The following is an 18,764-nucleotide window of genomic DNA, read 5'->3' on the forward strand; positions in this document are numbered from 1 at the left end:
CCTCCAGTTTCAACTTTAATATTTCATTTATATCCCATCCTACTTAATCTAAAAGAGAGAATTTCTGAACTGATGAACTTCTTTGCAGGCAATTCAGAAATGACCCGTAAACCTATGCAAATGTCTCATATCTGTACCATCCAGATGTCCTTTGAACCTGATGGCTTCCTCCTCTGGTTCCTGTATACCTTAATCTCTTAATATCACCCACACTGAATTTCAAAATATAAACATTATTTACATTTAGTAATTGCTTAGATAGCAACCAGTTCCCCCCGCCCACCCTTTCAGAAAAAAACAAGCCCCTAAAACAAGCAGGCCTTTCATCTGAGGTCCTCCCAGATCCCTTCCCTGTTGGGTATCATCTATGGTGTGGGAAACTGCGGCAGGAGTTAAGCACTTTACCCGTGGGCACCCAGCTAAAATGCCATAGAGAAGATACAGGAACAAAGGAGCTGGGCTGTCCTCCCACAGGGTCAGAGTTCACAGGTCTCTGCTCCCTTCTTTAAGGCCCACAGCATGCAAATATCCTTCTCTAGCAGGTGTTACAAAGACTGAAATCGTGGCTTGGCACCCGCCAAAGGCCTTTCACCGAGCCAGATCTCATCCTTTCTTATTTAGTCTTTACTTCCTGAGACATAGTCTTTCCAGATGACCATATTCCTGGGAAAGCAACAAGCATCCCAGGGTGTCGGTTTATACCTCTAACACCCTGCATACCAGCGATGGAGGGGAGAGTATTACTTGCATTTAGTAGGTTCTGCTAAGAGGTTTCATTCACTAAACACTTCCATATTTTGAATCACACTGAAATTTCCACTGTTGTGTGCCGGAATGATACGGATCCACATTCCAGATCACTATTATTACTCGCAGGTCTGTTCTCACTCTGTACAAATGCTGGAGAGGCAAGATGAAGAACAGGCCCATTAATGTATACCACCTATAGCGGGGAAGCAGAAGTCCATCCACTTCTCTCCCTGAAGTCTAAATAAAGAAATCCTCAAGATAGTCAGCCATCTACCCCTACAGAGTGTCTGGGAACCATAAAAAGAACCTGTGAAATCAGTTGTGGATGGGCGTGTTCAAGAGAACCTGTGCATTAGGAATGTTTTGGAGAAATAAGAGCCTATTCCTCTTTCACAGCAGCTGGATTGCTTACTGGTTTCATCACGCACAATGGCATTAGTTGCGCAGACACAAGGGATGGCACTGTGCTGCCAGGGATGCTGCATGGTTTCTAAGTTGCCATGTTCTAATAAATAACAACATGTGCAAGCTTCTGGTTGCAAGTCATCACAGCCTCACTGTTTCACTCAACGGGTGCTGTATCAACTGAAACAAATTAAAAACCTAACTAATTTTTAATGGAATAGATAAAATTTGAAGTGAAAGCCAGGAAGAAAAAGCTGAGTAAGTGGCTTTGCTAGAAGAAAGGGTTTCCAAAGCAATCTCTTATGCCACTGAAATTATTATCCAAACAGGGGTTGAAGATGACAGTTTTCTGTGCCCATTTTCCTTTCTCTTTTTTTTTGGGGGGGGGGGGGAGGGGGGAGGGGTTGGGGGGGGCCAGGAGGTTGTACCAAAGCTGCCTTGCGTAGTAAGGAGTTTGTATATGTTTTCTTTCTCTCCTCTCCTACTCTCCCTTCTCCTTTCATGAGGAATAATAGCTGGCCTTAGCACAAGGCTGCTGGCCAAAGCAGAGCTTTGTATAGGGAAGATTAGTTTTGGGCAGCATTCACCAGCAGAATGGGAAACGGCATGCTCGGGAGACGGTTCAAACAAAACATGAAAGGGAACTTAATTCCGTAGATCCTAGTAGGCCTCACATATGGTGCCTGTTAGCACAAGCAACAGCTACTCACTTTAGCAAAAGGTGCTACACAGGAGATCTTCCTTTACAGCAGGGGCATTTTTAAGAACTGAGACTAGAGCACACAGTCCTGCATCTTCGAAGTTTCCACAAGACACTGGAGGGAGCCAAGTTGCAGGATTCAAACTTCCCAATCCGGGGAAGCAAGGTCTGGAATTTTGGTTGGGACCCATCACTAGCAAGCTGGGCTTCCAAGTGCTTCAAGATAAATATGCTGCCTCCAAGAAAGAAGGAAAGTGTTGGCTGCAAAGCTCACCCCCTCAAAAACATTATAAAAGCCCCTTCAAGTACCTATATCTGTCCCCAAACTAAACCAAGTCTCCATTTCCTCCAGACAGTCCCAGGCTCTGTTACATACCGAGGCCTACGAAAGCTTGCATGTCGTGTATGATACAGCGCTTTATGGTGACCAAGGGTTATAGGCAGGCCTTCTGCTCAGCTCCAGTCCAGCAATTTCACCTTATCACACAGAGGACTGCAATACACACTCACACACCAGTCCATTACCCTTTTAATGGCACGGTTGCTGAAACACAAGGTCTACACCCCACAGGTTATTTGCTTGTCTGTAACTGCAAACAAATATCTGTATGACATTTGGAATACAGTAAGGATCTCATTACAAATAAAATTTTGCCCTTCCCTTCAGTTGCCTTCCTGGCTTTGGAAAGTTCTGAAGTTCAAGGCTACACAGAAATGTAGGAAGATAAATTCCTACAGGCCCCAGAAACTTTCTATTAACATTGCTTTAAGACTTCCCATGTGGTTCTAATAGACACAGCCCTGCTCAGCAGTGCCCAGCATCAATACCACCACATGAAAGCAAAGCACATATCCCAGAACTGGCCTACAAAGTGCTGATACTGTGAAAAGACAACACCAAATAAGTTTATCTTTTTCTTTTTTCCTTCTTCTTCTCTCCTTTAATCACCCATCCTACCCATTTGCCTATTAAAACAAAGTTACTTAGATAATGCAAAACAACTGCTGGGCTCACCCAAAGTCCGGCGCCTGGGGCTGAGACACTGGATGGTTCAGAGGATTAGATAAATGAGATAGAAAGTCCTTTGGGGCTCTTCTTTCAAGATCTGCACAATATTTATACACTTTCTCCACAATGGTCTCAGGCAAGAAGCCATACAAATACACCCTGAGAATGCTTATTCCAACCATAATTCATCACATTTTTCTCCTGCAAGACTGCTTAGCAAGAGCATGCAAGAACCATCACCCTCACACGGCACAGTGTGGAAGCGTCTGGGCCACGGTCACAGAGCAGCTGGGCGGGACAGCAAGGCTGCTCCCAGACCAGCTCTACAACAACTCTGCTCCTTCACAACACCGGCAGGCAGAGCACAGACTATATCACAAACCAGCAGGGTAGGCGCACCACCTTCAAACTGCTACAGTTCGTGATCTCAGGTGAGACAATCTAACAGGAAATGAGAACCGAATAGCAAAAAGGCATAATTTGACCTAAAGCAATCAGTTTCAACCTCTTCACCAGTCTCTTATCTTCTAAACAGGCACAAACTTCATTTCAAACTACATGATGCTTCTGTGAAGAGAGAAAAATAATGCAGCTTCCTTTTGATTCCTGACCTGCACAGGAACGTGGGATTCACTGGCACTGCTCAAATAAATGCAGCTCAACAGCAGCTTGTAATTAAGTTACAACTGGGTTACACAAACATCCAGGTGTGCTGAGCAAATGTACCCTATGCAAGTGACCCACTTCCTACCCACTGGTGTAACCGTGGGTCTTTTGCACTCATATTGCACACTCACTCCAAGCCCAAACAGCACTTCGGTCCTGAAAGCCATTCCTACATCCTGGGAGATCCCTGGGAGCAGTGCAGGAACAACAGTGATGACGGGATCATACCTTTTTTCCCCCGGCATATTAGAACAACTCTGGAAGAATGGAAACTAGGCATTTTTTTTTCCTTTGGAACAATGAATATCCTGCTGTGCTTTGTTCTGTGTCTGAAAACATCAGAGACATCCTCTGCTGGTAGGATGCAATATCTAGTTTCTAGATCTATAATGGACTTAGACATGAACTAGAAGCAGCTAAGCCTGCTCAGAACTGAGGCAGTTCTAAGAATCAATGGAAGCAAAGCCACAAGTGCTAGTGACTCACATGCTTAAGTACTTTCAGGTGGGCCAGCACCTGAGCAGGGGCTCTCAGAATCATAGTTCTGGATTCCAATACCTCAATTTCAGATCTCATTGAAGGGTTCGCATCTTTTTCAGGATCACGATCTGACTGTCTCTGAATTCACCCTGACCTATTTCTCCCACTGTATGCTGACATAATTTCTAAAGCACTTGGATTGTTTTGAATATTATAGTGTTTAGCACTACACAGGTGTCTTTTATTGAGTGTCAAACTAATAATAATTATCCTTGATAGTATCTGTATCTCAACAACGTGACCCTAGAAGTTTCATTTTAATGACAATGTAATTAGCAAGGACCTACCTCCAAATAATTCTGGACTCCAACCACTGACTGGTCATTTGAAGTCTCCATAACCCCACTGCAGAGCAAAACAAATACAATAGTTACTGATACGTGTCAAGACTCAAGGACTTGACACAGAGTCCACAAACACATCCAGAAGTGAAAAGCTGACGGTCACCAAACTGTTTGCTATTGAGTTGTGGTTGAGTAGCTATTGAGTAGCTGTTTGCTATTCTTTTTACAGAACTTGCAGGGAACAAACACTTTCATGAATGGACAGGAAAACAGACGCAGCAATTATTTACAAGAAAGAAGGCTGGAAATAAAAATCATCCTTCAAATGTTATTCTTTGGACTAACTCCTCACATGGAGGCTGATGTGCTGGGAAGATAAGGCAGACAAATTACACTAGAAAAGAGTTTGCAGATAAAACTATTTCAGGGCCAGGAGTTGGTTGCCAGTTGCAGGTCCCTTTCTTGTAGGCTCTATGGATGTCATAAAGGGGCTAAAAGACCACGAAAATGGTTTGTGAAGAGCTTCCTTCTCTACTACAGAAGTCACAGCCATTCACAAAAGCTACTGAAGTGCAGAAAGATACATCCTGAGGCTAAACCCAACCTACTTGTAACTACTTGGAGTAATTTGGGTCAGTACCCACAGTGACACAGACCATAAACTGCAAAAGAATTGTGGGTTTTGGCATACGATGGTATTATTCTGTAAAATCCTCATGAAGATAGGCACAATTCCAGGGGTTTGAGCCACACAAGTTCTGCCACGTTTTTTTGTTTTTTTTTTTTTTTTTAATGTAAACAAGCACAGCTACACATGTGGGATGTTTAAGGCCTGGGGAAACCCAACCTCAGCTAACCCAACCTCAGCTATCTTTCCGCAGGACTCACAGCCCACAGACCACTTCACGTGCATCTCTCAAGTAGCACAGGTATCTGAACCACTGAGAACTAGCCACACCACCAGGTGCCCAACAACCACCCACCACTGCAGGAAATACTGTAACTTACCCCCTGCCCAAAGCCTGGGATCACAAGTTTGCCTCCTTCCCTGCCCTTTAACGTTTTCTCTTTGCCCATTTTACAGAAGGTCCCAAGTTGGAAGGAACCCGCAAGGATCACAGAATCATGAAGGTTGGAAAAGACCTCTAAGATCAACAAGTCCAACCCCCAAACCAACATCCCCAGGCCTCCTAAACTACGTCCCAAAGTGCCACGTCTACACGGTTTTTGAAACCCCCCAGGGATGGTGACTCCCCCACCTCTCTGGGCAGCCTGTGCCAGGGCCTGACCGCTCTGGCAGGGAAGACATTTCCCCTAATATCCAACCTAAACCTCCCCTGACACAGCCATTCCCTCTCGTCCTGTCACTGGTGACCTGGGAGCAGAGACCAGCCCCCCCCTCACTCCAGCCCCTCTCAGGCAGCCGCAGAGAGCGAGAAGGGCTCCCCTCAGCCCCCTCTCCTCCAGGCTAAACAAACCCAGTTCCCTCAACTCCTGGATTTTATGCATTTCCTGCCTAAACCATCCCCTTCCTAACAGTTATACACAACGGTAGAAAGCAGAGTCCAGCTCCCTGTCCGTTCTCACCTGCTCAGGAAAGGATTTATCCCTCACCAAAACCACCCCACGGTTTCCCAACCTTTCCCACCCGCCCCCCTGCACCTCTCCCATGACTAACCCCCTCAGGACCGCAACAGCCGCTGATTTACGTCCACCGCACGTGGCCGACAGGCAGCAAAGGCACCTACCTATATTTAGTGCCAAAGTACTGAAAGAACACTAGGTATCGGGCTGGGGGAGAAACCATCTTTGCTGCCCGGGGCCCTACGGCGGAGGCTCTAGGCCGGACTCAGCGAGGCGCGGCGGGCAGCCCTGCGCTCCCCGGCGGGCTGGCGGTGGGGGGGGACACCGGGGAAGGCCGGCACCGGGGAAGGCCGGCAGCCTTCCCATCCCTCTGCGCGGCCCGGGGCCGGCTTCCCCCCGGCGGCCCGCCCAGCGCCGCCCGCTTCCGCCGCCGGGGCCGGGGCTCGCTGAGGCGGCGCGGCCGGGGCTGCTGTGGCGGGGTCGGGGCTGGCGGGGCCTGGCTCCGCTCACCGGCAGGGCCTCAGGGCCCGCGGCGGGCGGGAGGGCGGGCCGGGCAGCGCGGGAGGCGAACGGCGGTGGTTCCGCTGGGCGGCGGCGGGAGCTGCCTCCGGCCCAGGCCCAGGCCCAGGCTTAGGCGGTTCTCTTGGCCGGGAAGAGCAGTCCCGGGGCTCTGCGCCTTCCTCCTCCTCACCCAGGTCACAGAGGTTTTCCTTCAGCCCAGGGGGAAGCCGAGCGGCTGAGGGAAGGTTTTGCATCCAGTGATCGCCAGGGAACAAACCCCTCTCGAATCCTGTGCTTCATCGTGGCTTCGGCTCTTCGGTTTCACTGCAGGCAACCATCTTTTGGCAAGTGGCTTTGTTCACCTTACCGTTTGCCATTAGAAGCCACCTGAGTTAGACTTACTCAGTTTTCTGTCACTTGCTAATGGGAATTGATCCTTTGGGTTATTCCTCGCACAGTTCTGGGGGCTTCAGTTGCCTTGAGTCAGATAAGCACGTCAATTAAGACTTGGAAATGCCAGAGCAGGGATGTAACTCCCACAGGAAAAAAAAAAAAATCGTTTTTGGGGACAGAAGCTTACAGGGCGAAGACCAGAGCATGGCATTTACTGTAGCGAGGGGCTCTCCACGCTCTCCTGCGTTAGGGTTACTTGTGATTTTGGGACTGTTGACTCAAAGGCTCCGATGTTCCCAACCCACAGTGAACCTGCCTCGTGTGAAACTGCTCCCGGCTCTGCCGATAGCTGTGTCAAAGTCCTTGCAAAAACCAGCACAAGCAAATTCAGGCAAGGCCACGTTCATCTGTTTCAGCCTACCTATGAAAAGATGCATGCAAGCTACCTCTTGCTGAAGGTAAATAACAGCTACAGGGACAAAAATAGGCTAAGGAAGCGATAAGAAACAAAGGCTGCATATGTTCTTCATGACTATGTTCTGTATTTTAAAATCTATATTCATCTTTCTAAAATACTGAACTGCAGTATCTGTACATACAATAGGTAGCCTAAAATCAGTGTAAACAACCGCCCAACTCATTAGTAAAACAAGAAGAGCAACAGAAAAACCCCTGGCCCCCTCATACAAATCAGAGATCTGTTTTGAATGGAAAAATCCAACCAGCTTTGAAATCGCACAGCGGCATTCAGACTCTATTATAATGAAACTGATGAATCTCAGCTTTAAAGAGGATGCTAATTTCTAATCCCCACGCTTGTGCATACACACGCAGCCAGAAACATCCACGCACTTTCATCTGTGCTGGAAGAACCAAAGAAAATAAAAATTGTATTGATTTGACCTTTATGAAACCACATAAAACAGAGGCCACAAGAGGTCACCTTGCCCCTTCTCCTGGACCGAGGCGACCGGCAGGGCTAACTCCTTTCCTGCGTTCCTCAGAACCCCCCAGCATCTGATAACTGTGTTAAATAACTCTGACTTTGGCTTACACAAAGATACTCCTGACCGTGCCTGACAAATCAAGCAGGCCTGGGAACTCAGATAGAAACAGGAACCTGGCCTAAAGCTGTAGTTTGTGTACAGAAATGGCATTGAATGTCTTATTTCGTCTCATTTCATCACAGTTCGGTCCATGGCTGAGGTAAGGCCTCATCATGACATTTAATCATGGATTCGGGTGCCCCTGGCCCTAGTGTTTGTCTGACTCTTGGTTTTAGGTTAGGTCCCTATTACACAGTATGCATTTTCTTAAAATGGGGAGATTTACACTTAAGGTCCTTCTCTCAGTCTTAAATTCTTGCAGCAAATGATGCAGTTTACACTGTTGTTCTGTCTGTACTGCTCGATGGGTGGAGGATCAGAACTAAGTCCTTTGTAATTAGCCTCGTTTATCCATGCCACATTACATCGCTATGTCCTGCAGCAAACATGATCTGTTCAGCTGGACCCACAAGCCCAGATATCTTCCTTGGGAAATTCCACGGGCTTCAGGGAAGTTACTGCAGATTTACTGCACGGCTGATGGCAGCAGCAAATCCACCACATACAGAAAATTAAAAACTAGGTTAAGGAGTAACACGATTGATGCCGGTCCTTTTGATGCTGCCGGTATAGAATTGCACTGTGCATCCTGAACGGTTTGATTTTCTTTTTCCCTACAACGTGCACCCAACCCGGTGGCAATCCTCCCCGCAGACCACCGGCTGCACCTCCCGCTCGTCGCTCAGACTCGCGGTTAGCGTGACTGGGCTGTCACAGCCAACTCAGCCCAGAAAGACACGCTGCTGAGGGTGTCGAGGGTGTTTTCTGAGAAGCCATCCTCAGATAAAACGGAGAGGAGGACACACAGGCGTGGAGAGGGGAAGGGAACGGTGCCTCCCAGCCTACAGGACCTGTGAGGCAGCCTGTGAGGGAGCGGGCTTGGCGGTGGCCCGGGAGGGGACCCGGAGGCCACCCGGAGGCCGGCGGCTTGGCGGCTCTGCCCTCGCCTCAGCCCCCCGGCGGCTCAGGCCCCGGCCCCGGCCCCGGCCCCGTCCCGCCCGTCCCCTCAGCCCCCCGGCGGCTCCGACCCCGTCCCGCCCGTCCCCTCAGGCCGCGGGGCGGCGGGAGGCGCCGGGCGCGCTCGTCCCCGCCGAGGCGGCGGGCGCGGGGGGCGGGCGCTGCGCCGCGCGTCCCCGGCTGCCGGCGGGCGATGCGCTTCCTCCGCTGAGCGCGCCGCGGGCTGAGCCGGCAGGATGACGGTGGAGTTCGAGGAGTGCATCAAGGACTCGCCCCGGTTCCGGTAAGCGATGCGCCCCCCCCCCCCCCCCGGTCCCCGCGGGCGGAGCAGCGCGGGGGGCTCCGGTAATCGCTGTAGGCGGCGGCCTAAAGCGGCGGTCGGGGGGACGGGCAGGGCCCCGCGGGCGGGCGGTGGCGAGGGGATGCGGGGAGGCGGCCCTGCCGACCGGGCGCTCTCCGGAGGGCGCTGGGGGTGCCGCCGGCCGGGCAGGCGTTGCCCGCTCGGTGCACGGCATCCTGCCCGCCTCGCCCCGCTCGGGTCGGACCCTTCGCAGATGAAAAATCACTCGTTGTAGCGCCGGGCGGACAGCGCCGGGTCCCCCGTTCGTAACAGCGTGAAGTGGCATCGCCCTGTGGGGACCAGCTGGGCAGTGCTGATTGAAACCGCCCGAAGAGCCAGCGCTAAGGAGTACGCTCGTTTTCCATGCAGTCACATTCCCATCTCTCGGAGGGGGGATTTTTTAGCGGTCTTGAAGGAATCCGAGCTATGACAACAAAGACTCCGTCTTGGCTGTGCTGCATTTAAATCGGGCTGTTTCAGAAATGCCCAGGGTGGGAGAGGAGCCTCCACGTTGTGGGTGCGGATGCTCCATTGTCGGAGCATCCCGGCACGGTGTCCGGATGGGCTAGCGTGTCCTGATGCTGTAAAGGGAAGATCAGAGCTTCCATCGCTAACAATCTCCCGCTGCTTTCAATACTGTGCCTGGATGGGGACAGAGGGAAGGAAAGACAATAGCCTGCAGAAGCAAGTTGGTTGGCTGTGTGTACAGGGTTATCAAGGGGTCTCTCGTTCCCTGCAGACATTTCTTGTTGCTCCTTCTCAGAACCTTTTTGTTTATTAAATAGAACGGTTTGCATTGTCCTTTAAGTGCGTTTACAAATAATTTCTTGGAATGCAAGATTCTTATGAAAGGCTGCGGTGGTCTGTTGCTGTGGCTACTCTGAACAATTGTGTGTGGTTGTGTACAGCTGCAGGTAACGCAAATACCTGGGCAAGTGCATCTTCTTTACCCCTGCTTATGGGAATATGTAGGGCTGTGGAAAGGGTCTCCCTCCGCACGTTTTAATTTTAGTTGTGTGGTAAGATCCTGCTCTTTCTTCTTCCAAAGCTGGTTCCGAAAGTGTAATGGACAGCGTCATGTGAGGTGACAGGCTGGTCTCATTTGTGTGCCTGGTTGACGTTGGAATCATGGGAGTTTTTCATCAGGAAAAAGTTAGATGCATGGACAGGTTTGCAGAAGGTATGAAGCTCCTACTTTAAATGTCTGCTCACTTAGGATCAATTAGAATTTATCTACAACCTCCCCTTGCCCTTTTCTTTTTTGACTGTCATTTTACCCTGTTGTGCTGCAGAGCATGTGAACTGTTCAGTGGCATCCTTCCAGAGCGGTGACTTCACTGTCCAGATGTCTCGTTCCACATGGCAGTGACCCTTTTCCTGGTGACGTCAAGATTGATTGATATGTTTATTTATTTATTTTGCCTTTGGTGTGTGTGTGGGCTTCGGGCCAAGTTTCTTAGTATGCAGGCAACATCATTCTGCTCTGTCTGCTCCATCCATAAAAACAAAACAGCTCTCAGAGCACTGTGTTGGACCTTTATCAAAAGCCAGTTATTTAAGCATGGAATTATGAACTATTTCCCAAATGGCCAGACACAGTCTGCTTGTTACATGGTGAACAAGAGACTTAGACTAGAGAAATAAGCCTGTATATTTCAGACAGCGTGAAATATATGTAGCAGGGGAATATGTAAACTATGAACACCTGAAACCGAGAAAATACTGACATTAGCAGGCCTATGGCAAAAAAAAGAGAACACAATAGAATTCTTCAGACTTTCTCAAAGGGTACAGATTTTAGTCTCCCTGTATACTTTAACTAGTTCTTTAATTAGTTCTTCTGTTACTATTAATTGTTTGTAATACAAGAAAATCTTTAGATGCCTGTAAGGGACAGGACTTCTTCCATAGAGCATGGCAGAGATGCTAACTAACATGTCCCTAAAATCTTACAACTATAAAAAAGGTAAAATACCATACAAGTGAAACTATATACAAAAATATAGATAAAAATGAGGTGAGAGAAGGTAGCATATAATCTACTTTCTCAACAGAGACTGAGACAGCAATAGGTAAAGTCCCTTGCCATAGGAAACATCTGTGGAAAAGGCAAAAATTTAATCCAGATTTGCCATACCAGTCTCTTAGCTAGGAATCGCCCTCCCTTTCCTGCTGGCACCCACTGCTGCGCAGAGCCCCTCTGCGCTTCTCAGTGAAGGGTTGTGCCGAGTTTTACAAATGGCTTATTCCTCTCAGCAGTGAGCCTTCGAGATAATCAAATTGGTTTCTGTGTTGTCCACAAGGAGGAAAAAAAAAATTCCAAAAAAATATTACACAGGCATTAACTATGTATTAAGCATCCCAAAAGAAGGCTACCAGTCTACTTTAGCAATCAAATCCAATTATATGTCAAAAGACTCCAAACCAATACTCAATATACACTAAATCCATCATTGCTTCCCGATTTAAAGGGGCCAGTTGCAACAAGGAAAAGTTTGGGTTTTTTTTAATTTCGTTACTTAAATATGTATAGATCTTTCAATTGGAAGATAAGCCTTATTTCTGTAAGGCATCTTGTAGAGACACGTATATTCCATTCCAGTAAACAAGTATAACTACCTTGAAAGACCAGTTCTAGCACATTTGGATGCAACCCCAATAGATATTGTGGCTTTCATCTCCCTGACGTGCAAAGCTTGCTGTTTATCTAGCCGTAGTCTGGGAAATCTAGGAACACTTTCCTGACTTGTTCCGCTCGGTTGTAGAAGCCAGTGGTCTGGAGTGATGCAAAGAAGAACCCATTACTGCCCTTACCCTTGCAGTGCTAGATGAGTAAATTTGGCCCATTCTTGGAAAATGGAAGCCCTTGGGCGTACTGCCAGCTCCCAAGGCTCACCCCCTGCCTTCATTCCCTCCTCCCTCGGAGAAGAGGCGCTTGGTACGAAGGGACGGGTAGGGATGCCGTTACTCATTCTGGGTACAGAGGCACTCTAGGAACAATCAGGAGGACAAGGGAAGAGCAGGGACAAATTGCAGAGGTTGGAGCTGGCTGTAGCACTCTGTGGGTCACAGAAAACCCCAAATGCCTCTGTGGTAATTCCCACAAGGGAGGGAAGTAAGCAGTTATTGCCTTAACTAACATTGCTATTGTAGTTGTTGTTGCTATTAACTAACCTTATTAATCAGACTTGTTGTGAGGGCAGGGTTACCCACTGCAGAGCGGGCTGCACGTCAGTGGGGTGAGCCAGGAGGTGCTGTGCTCTGACTGCAGCGCAGTGACTCAGATGTTGGAATCTGTTCACGAGGAGCCCTTACAGCTACCGTGACCTCAGGGAACAGGCAGCTGACAGCATCCCTCCATATACATACAAGCCCCAGGCCACCGAGGGACCTCTGTGCTGCTTAGCAGGAAAGGGAGACCTGCAATTGAGGCATAGGCTACACAAGACCATGTACATGCCCAGATCTGAGGGGTGCGGGCTTCACCAGTCTTCACCTCCCCCATGCCTTGCAGCCTTTTGGCTGACTGTAACGCAGTAGTTCAGAAACTCACAGGGCTCCCTGGAGCAGCGCTGACATCAGGCAGTGACCCAGGGACATAGGCAGAGACGTTTGCTCTAGCAGTGTACAGCACTGCCTGCACGTTATTGTGGCTCTTATTAGGCAGAGAAAGATGCAGGCCTGTAACTCTAGCTCCATGAAAGATGCAAGAAAAAAAATTTGTCATTTGCCAGAGGAAAAGAAAGTGAAAAAACAAGTACATTTAGAAAATATTTTCTGACTCTTACTAGGGTGTTTCAAACAGAATAGGAAGAATTAAAACCCTTAGTCAAACTGATCTTGCTAAGTCTGATAACTTAGATTGAGTTAGACAAGTTTAAAACTAGCATAACCAGTTTTAATGCATCCATGCTGTGTGAATGTGTGAAGGGCTCTGCAGGAAAAAAACTTTAGTGGCTTCCGTGTGATTTGTGTCAATTGACACTGCATGCCTTCGACATGTAGTCTGAGATAAGCCAAACTGAGTAGCTTAAGTTACTTAAAAGCAAATTTAACTTACACCCAGAATGGCCAAAGAGAAAAATCTTCATCCATTTAACTAAGTCATTTTAACAAAAAGAGCACATGCATTGGTTTGAAATTGGTTTTTGTTACACAAGGCTTCTTATGTAAGCAAGATCCCTGATACTGATTGCAGTTGCATGAAGATACGCCTACACAGAGAGCTTCTTTTTGAATCAGACTAATGGGTACAATTGCCATCACTTGCTGGTTTAGTTGCACGGGAGAGAAGATTTTATCACAAAAGCAGCATACTATTATCTATATCAATCTAATACCTGTCTTTATCTATTTATTCTGTTTCTTACTGCTTTATTGTTGCACCTCTAAAGTCAAAGGGTCTGAAGTATGTAAAGGGAGAAGTCAAAGACGTCACCATATAGTTACTTCCTCTCACAGTACCAGCCATGGGATGCTCCCCCAGTTACAGCAGTCCATCCTGTCCATCCAGCCCCTAAACACCTAGACATCAGTATGGTGCTTTCCGAATGCAGTGAGGCTTTGTTTCTTCTCATGACTTTCAGCCTCCCTTTTTCATCATCACTTTAAAGTGACCCCAAGTCAGCAATACAGAACCAAATCTGGCCTTTACCAGGGTTGTGCTGGGCCATGGTTTATGGTGGGGCCCATCCCTAAACTAATAGGTTGGCTTCTTCCCCCACGTGTATTTTTTCTGGCAGCCTGTACCTGGTGTGCTGTACTGAGACTGTAGTTGTGACAGCTTCACCCAAAGGGGCCGCCTTTGCAATCAAGGCTGCATCACATTTTGGCTGTTCTTGTGTCAGGTGAATCACGTTCTCGGCAGGATCCTCGCATGGCACAGGTTTTTTTTCCTTCATAGGTCGTATCACAGAACTATTGGAAGCAGAAGTCCCTTAATCTGAGGTTCCCTGTCATCAGAACTACCATGTGAATCCTGAAGTACTTAGGAAAAAGCTGCAGTCCTTCAGCCTGCATTACTGTGGGCAGATCTGAAGGTATTTATTCAATGTGTAGTCAGGGAAAATCCCCTGGTATGAGAGAACTGACTGGGTGACAACTGACTTGAGATCTCTGGCTTGGCTTCATAAATGGTATTTTATGGCAGATTTTTGGCAAGCAATTTCCTTAGTAACTTTGAATTGTGAACTGTGTAAGCGGAGTATCCCAAAGGGCCAAAGTTCTGAAGTGAAAACCCCGCTGATCCATCCCAACTCTCCAAATCAAAAAAGGATTTTTTAAAATTTCTTCCCCCCCCAAGATAAAATCACCCAGACTTAGAAGCTGTGAGTTTGCAGTGAATGATCTTAAACTCAGAAATACAATCTCTCAGGCTGCTCGTGGGAGCTGTAGCTCCTAAGTTGCATGGTATACTGCATGGGCAAGGGAAATTTTGGTGTTTCGTAAGTTGATGATTGACTTTGCCAGAAAAACACTCCTGCAACACACTTTGCTTTGTAATAGTATGTACCCTGTCAGTACATCTGCAAACTTTGAAATGTTTCTAGTTGTCTAAGAGATCAGTTTCTGAGTTGGAAGTTGCTTGCTTTCATTTTCAGTCACCATTCCTCTCTGTTTTTTGCTGGCTGGGATGTATGTGGCTGCACAGAGCTGAAAATCATCTCTTCTGTTGGTGACAGTCTTTGGACATTTTTCTCTCTCCCTGGCTCTCCTGATTGCCATGAGATAAGTGTAAGGAGAAAGCTTTTCAACACAAATGATTTTGCAGGACAAGTTTTGCAAAGTGTAAAACTCTGGCTGTCACATGCTCAGGGTGTGAGTCTGGACTGCTCTCCCTCAAAGCCTTCCAGAGGGCACCACCACAAGGAACCGTATGCCTTGTCCTGTTAGGATGGCCAAAAGCCACCATGAAAGCCAAGGCCAGGGTTTTGCTAGTTGCTAGTCTTCTAGCTGTAATAAAGAATGTAAGAGGGTTGGAAGTTAGATGACAAAGCTTCCTAAAAGGAAAAAAGGAAAACAAAAGAGCAGTAACACTGTGGTGGAAGATGGTAATTAGACCCAGAGGTAATGTGGCTGAGAGATGCTGATGCTAGCTTATCTGCGCTCTTGAAATTATCTGTGGGAGAGTCATCCGTTCCTCCTCAGAGTGTGCCACATGTCTTGATAATTGTGCTTTGCTGGTTGTCTTGGCATCATGCAGTGTCTCTGGATTCCAACCCTGGTCCTCGAAGGACTGCAGCATGGCCAAGTGAGCACGTAGAATAAGAATTCAATGAAACGTTATTTGGCGTAGCCTCATTCATGTGGACTCTAGACAGACTCCTGTTGAAATGTATGTTACTGCAAAGCCAGCGAGCTTTGCATTCTAGGGATAAGTCAGAGTCCGTTGTCACTCACACTGCTGGGCTCAGGAAGCTGGAAAGGTGCCAGAAAGCCAGTTTTGTGGAGGGGATGGGAAACGGTGTCGAGCCTTCATCTGAAGTGAACCCCGGCTCTCTGCTAGCTAGAGTGGGGAATGGGAAGTCCAGGGGCTGAGGGCTACTGCTTGCTTTGGCACTCAGCGATTGTGCAGCTGAGAAAAGTCCCTTTTATTCATTTCAACAGCCCCACTGTTTCATTTTCCTTAGCTTAGGCAGAGGGACAGGATGGAGGGGTCACACTGTGTATCTGAGAGCCTGTGAAATAATTAATGTTTGTGACGACAAAGCACCTTCAGTAACGTGATGCCATCAGCACTGGTTCGTTAATCGTTTATTTCTGATGATCCCTTTAGGTAGGAAAGTATGGCATTCCAGCCGTGGGCTCTGAGGGGAGGAGGGCTAGAAAGGAGGGCGATGTGCTGCTGCCACACACACTGGGGACCTCTCCCAGCCTGTGAGACGAGCCATCCGTTTACCTTTATTTCATTATGCCTCCCAGAGACAGGAAGGCAGTGCAGACTCCTGGAGTCAGGCTGGGGTTTTTTGGTCTCAGTGGCATCATCAGATCTGGCTGGGGAGAAGGGATGCAACAGCATGGTGGAGAATCCTTTGCCTGGAGGAGCTTGGACTGGGTGTCTGGCATCTTTCGCTGGCTGGCCTCCCCTGTGCCAGACAGCCTGAGGTGGGAGCTTGTTGCATGTTATCAATGTTATCAGTGACATAGCCTCTATTAATTTGGGTGCTTTTGCACAGTTTTGCACTGTCAGTAGGGCAGTTCAGCTTTGACCGATAATCACTGGATAAGGAATAAAGCACTGTCTCATCTGCTAATGCACAGATCAGGGCATTGTAAATTCCATTATAGCTCCTGAGTTAGTTAAATCCATGCTGGGGGAACTTGCAAGTCCCTTTCCCCCGTTAAACAGTATTTTCTGATTTGTGGGGCACATATTTTGGGGTTACTAACACAGGTGCAGTGAGTTGAGAGACCCTATTCCAGTCACGGGTATAAGGAGGCTGAAGACTTTCAGTTTGGTATTAGGGCTTAACAGGGTAACAGATGAACTCAGGATGGAAAGTGTGTGCGCTGGATTATTTGGGGTTAGGAAGGGCATGAAGGCTGAGCCCTGTAATCAGAGCTACAAGAGTGACTTTGGGTCTCGATGCAGCTGTCTCTAGGCTCTGTCCATACTGTCTCACATAGTTTGTCAGGGCAAACGTGCATGCCTACCCCTGTTCAGATACGTGGGCCTGGTGGCAGACCCAGTTTATCCATCACCTAGCAATTTCCTGTAGCAATTGCAAAATAAGTTTATGTTAATTCCTGCACGTAAAAGCTACCTGAAGCTGCTAACTCCATAAAGCCTCGACTCTAAGCGTCCTAAACTGCTCGGTTCTCAAGGGGCAGTGGAAGAGCAGGGGGGGAGGGGGGGATGAAAAGCAAGCACATCAGATTTGGAATCCCATGCTTTTCTGAAATGGTGATGGTCCCCATTTTAAAACCTAGTTTCATAATACTATGAAATTTCAGCCATGGTATTAATTTTTTTTGCAGCAGGAAGGCCAGTGGAACCATGAGAACCAGAAAGGCTTCCTAAGTACTGGTTTTGCTTTAAAAATCAGGCTACTGCTAGCTTTGTATGTCCAGTTATCTGGGATAAAGAAAAGAGCCCTAGAAACGGACGTGCAATCCAAGTTTGGCTGAATTTTGAGGGCAGGACAGAATATTTCCCTGGAGCCAGGCATGCTTGCTTGCATGTTTGCTTGCAGTTCTCCTCTATATCAGGGCTGTATTCTGATTTCAGACATTCACAGTCATTCCTGACAGCTGTTTCCCAAGTGTTTGTTATGCACACAGGTTATTAGCTCTTCCTATAATTAATGTGGTTCCTGTCTAATATAAAGCTTGCTTTAAAAACGGGAATGGAGGAAAGGAAGTGGGAAAAAAAGAAAGTAGATTCGTCTCCATGCTAACATGATGCCATGCTAACTTTTCCCATGGGGAAAGGAAAAGGAACCAAGAGCAGAATTTGTTCCCTCTTTGACCAGCAACTGCAGACTCGGAGGGGGAAGCCGGCATCATGGCCAGTGTGGAAGGTTGAGATTTTGACCTGCCAGCAGCTTCCTAATTGCTTCTTTATCTTCTCTGAGGCACTGCAGAGCCTGCTCTGTTAAGATCTTGGAATGGGCAAGGCAAATAGTTCAAGCAGAAGAATTCCCTGCCTGGAGTATGTTGGAGCACTAGGGAGCTGTATGCTTCAGTCCCAGGCCAACCATGGACTACATGGCTTAACTGCAGCCCCAGGGAGATGTGCATATCTTCAGGCAGCACGGAGGTGATTGTGTCTCTACTCCCCAGTACACAGCAGCTAGAATGTAAGCTGCCAGCCTTCCTCTCTGTAGGACCCCATAGGATGGAGAGCAGAAATGGGATACTGAACAATTATTCCTGCGGACTGCAAGGAGGGTGGAGGCTGATTTCCTGCAACTCCGCTGCATCCATGCCTAGCTGCAGCCAGGCTGGCCCTGAGCCCGGAAGGAGCTGCCCACAACTGCAGTCACAACACCCAGCGTGGCTGGCCACGGACCAACAAGGGAGAAGCATCATGCTTAATGTTCTGCACGTTGTGTGAGCTGCTAGAGAAAGGGAGAAGTGTTTCTACTTCTACAGCAACAAATTAGAAAAGAGGACAGGGTGTGCTGGAGACTCTATTCCTCTAGAAGGCTTAGAGAAGAGTCTTTATGTGTTTCTTCCTGCACATACTTGGTGGTGAGGAAACTGGCTTTGCCACCAGTCCCGTGCATATGAACAGAGCCTAGGCATGCATGTATCTGCCCTGACAAACTAGGCGAGACAATACCGGCACAGGTTAAAGAAGTAGTGAGTAAGCCACACATGTTGCTGCAGGAGCTGATTACTTCTCTGAGCCACTGCTCCCAAAAGAAGAAAATGAGGCAAGATAATTGCCCTTACACAAACCTCTTGGCAAAAGGTTCCATTCTTTTTACCTGGTGGGGTGCACGTTTTGGCTTACTGGAGAGGGTTTGTTTTAAAGCAGTGCATCTACAGATCTTTTTATTTTTGCATGTTGCTGGCTCCTCTGGCC

The 18,764-nt window shown here is 47.9% G+C and overlaps 2 protein-coding genes across 4 annotated transcripts in view; one reads left to right on the forward strand and one right to left on the reverse strand.

Annotated features, from left to right (window-relative positions):
* Positions 1 to 6,330, reverse strand: part of PUSL1 (pseudouridine synthase like 1) — a 29,682-nt gene extending 23,352 nt beyond the window's left edge. The window contains exons 1-2 of the mRNA XM_064470448.1: positions 6,103 to 6,330; positions 4,358 to 4,415 (exon numbers count right to left, since the gene is read on the reverse strand). Coding sequence (XP_064326518.1) covers positions 4,358 to 4,415; positions 6,103 to 6,161 — 117 coding nt within the window. The 5' untranslated portion in view covers positions 6,162 to 6,330. The remainder of the gene's footprint in view (positions 1 to 4,357; positions 4,416 to 6,102) is intronic.
* Positions 6,331 to 6,451: 121 nt separating this feature from the next.
* The window catches only part of ACAP3 (ArfGAP with coiled-coil, ankyrin repeat and PH domains 3), a 108,082-nt gene continuing 95,769 nt past the window's right edge, over positions 6,452 to 18,764 (forward strand). For 2 of the 3 annotated variants that reach the window (XM_064470445.1, XM_064470446.1), the window contains exon 1: positions 6,452 to 8,038. In XM_064470445.1, coding sequence (XP_064326515.1) covers positions 7,983 to 8,038 — 56 coding nt within the window. In that variant the 5' untranslated portion in view covers positions 6,452 to 7,982. Of the gene's footprint in view, positions 8,039 to 8,076; positions 9,179 to 18,764 lie in introns of those variants that run through there. The other variant, XM_064470444.1, reaches the window with a different exon arrangement.

Source organism: Phalacrocorax carbo, chromosome 20, assembly GCF_963921805.1.
Source record: "Phalacrocorax carbo chromosome 20, bPhaCar2.1, whole genome shotgun sequence".
Lineage (NCBI taxonomy): Eukaryota > Metazoa > Chordata > Aves > Suliformes > Phalacrocoracidae > Phalacrocorax > Phalacrocorax carbo.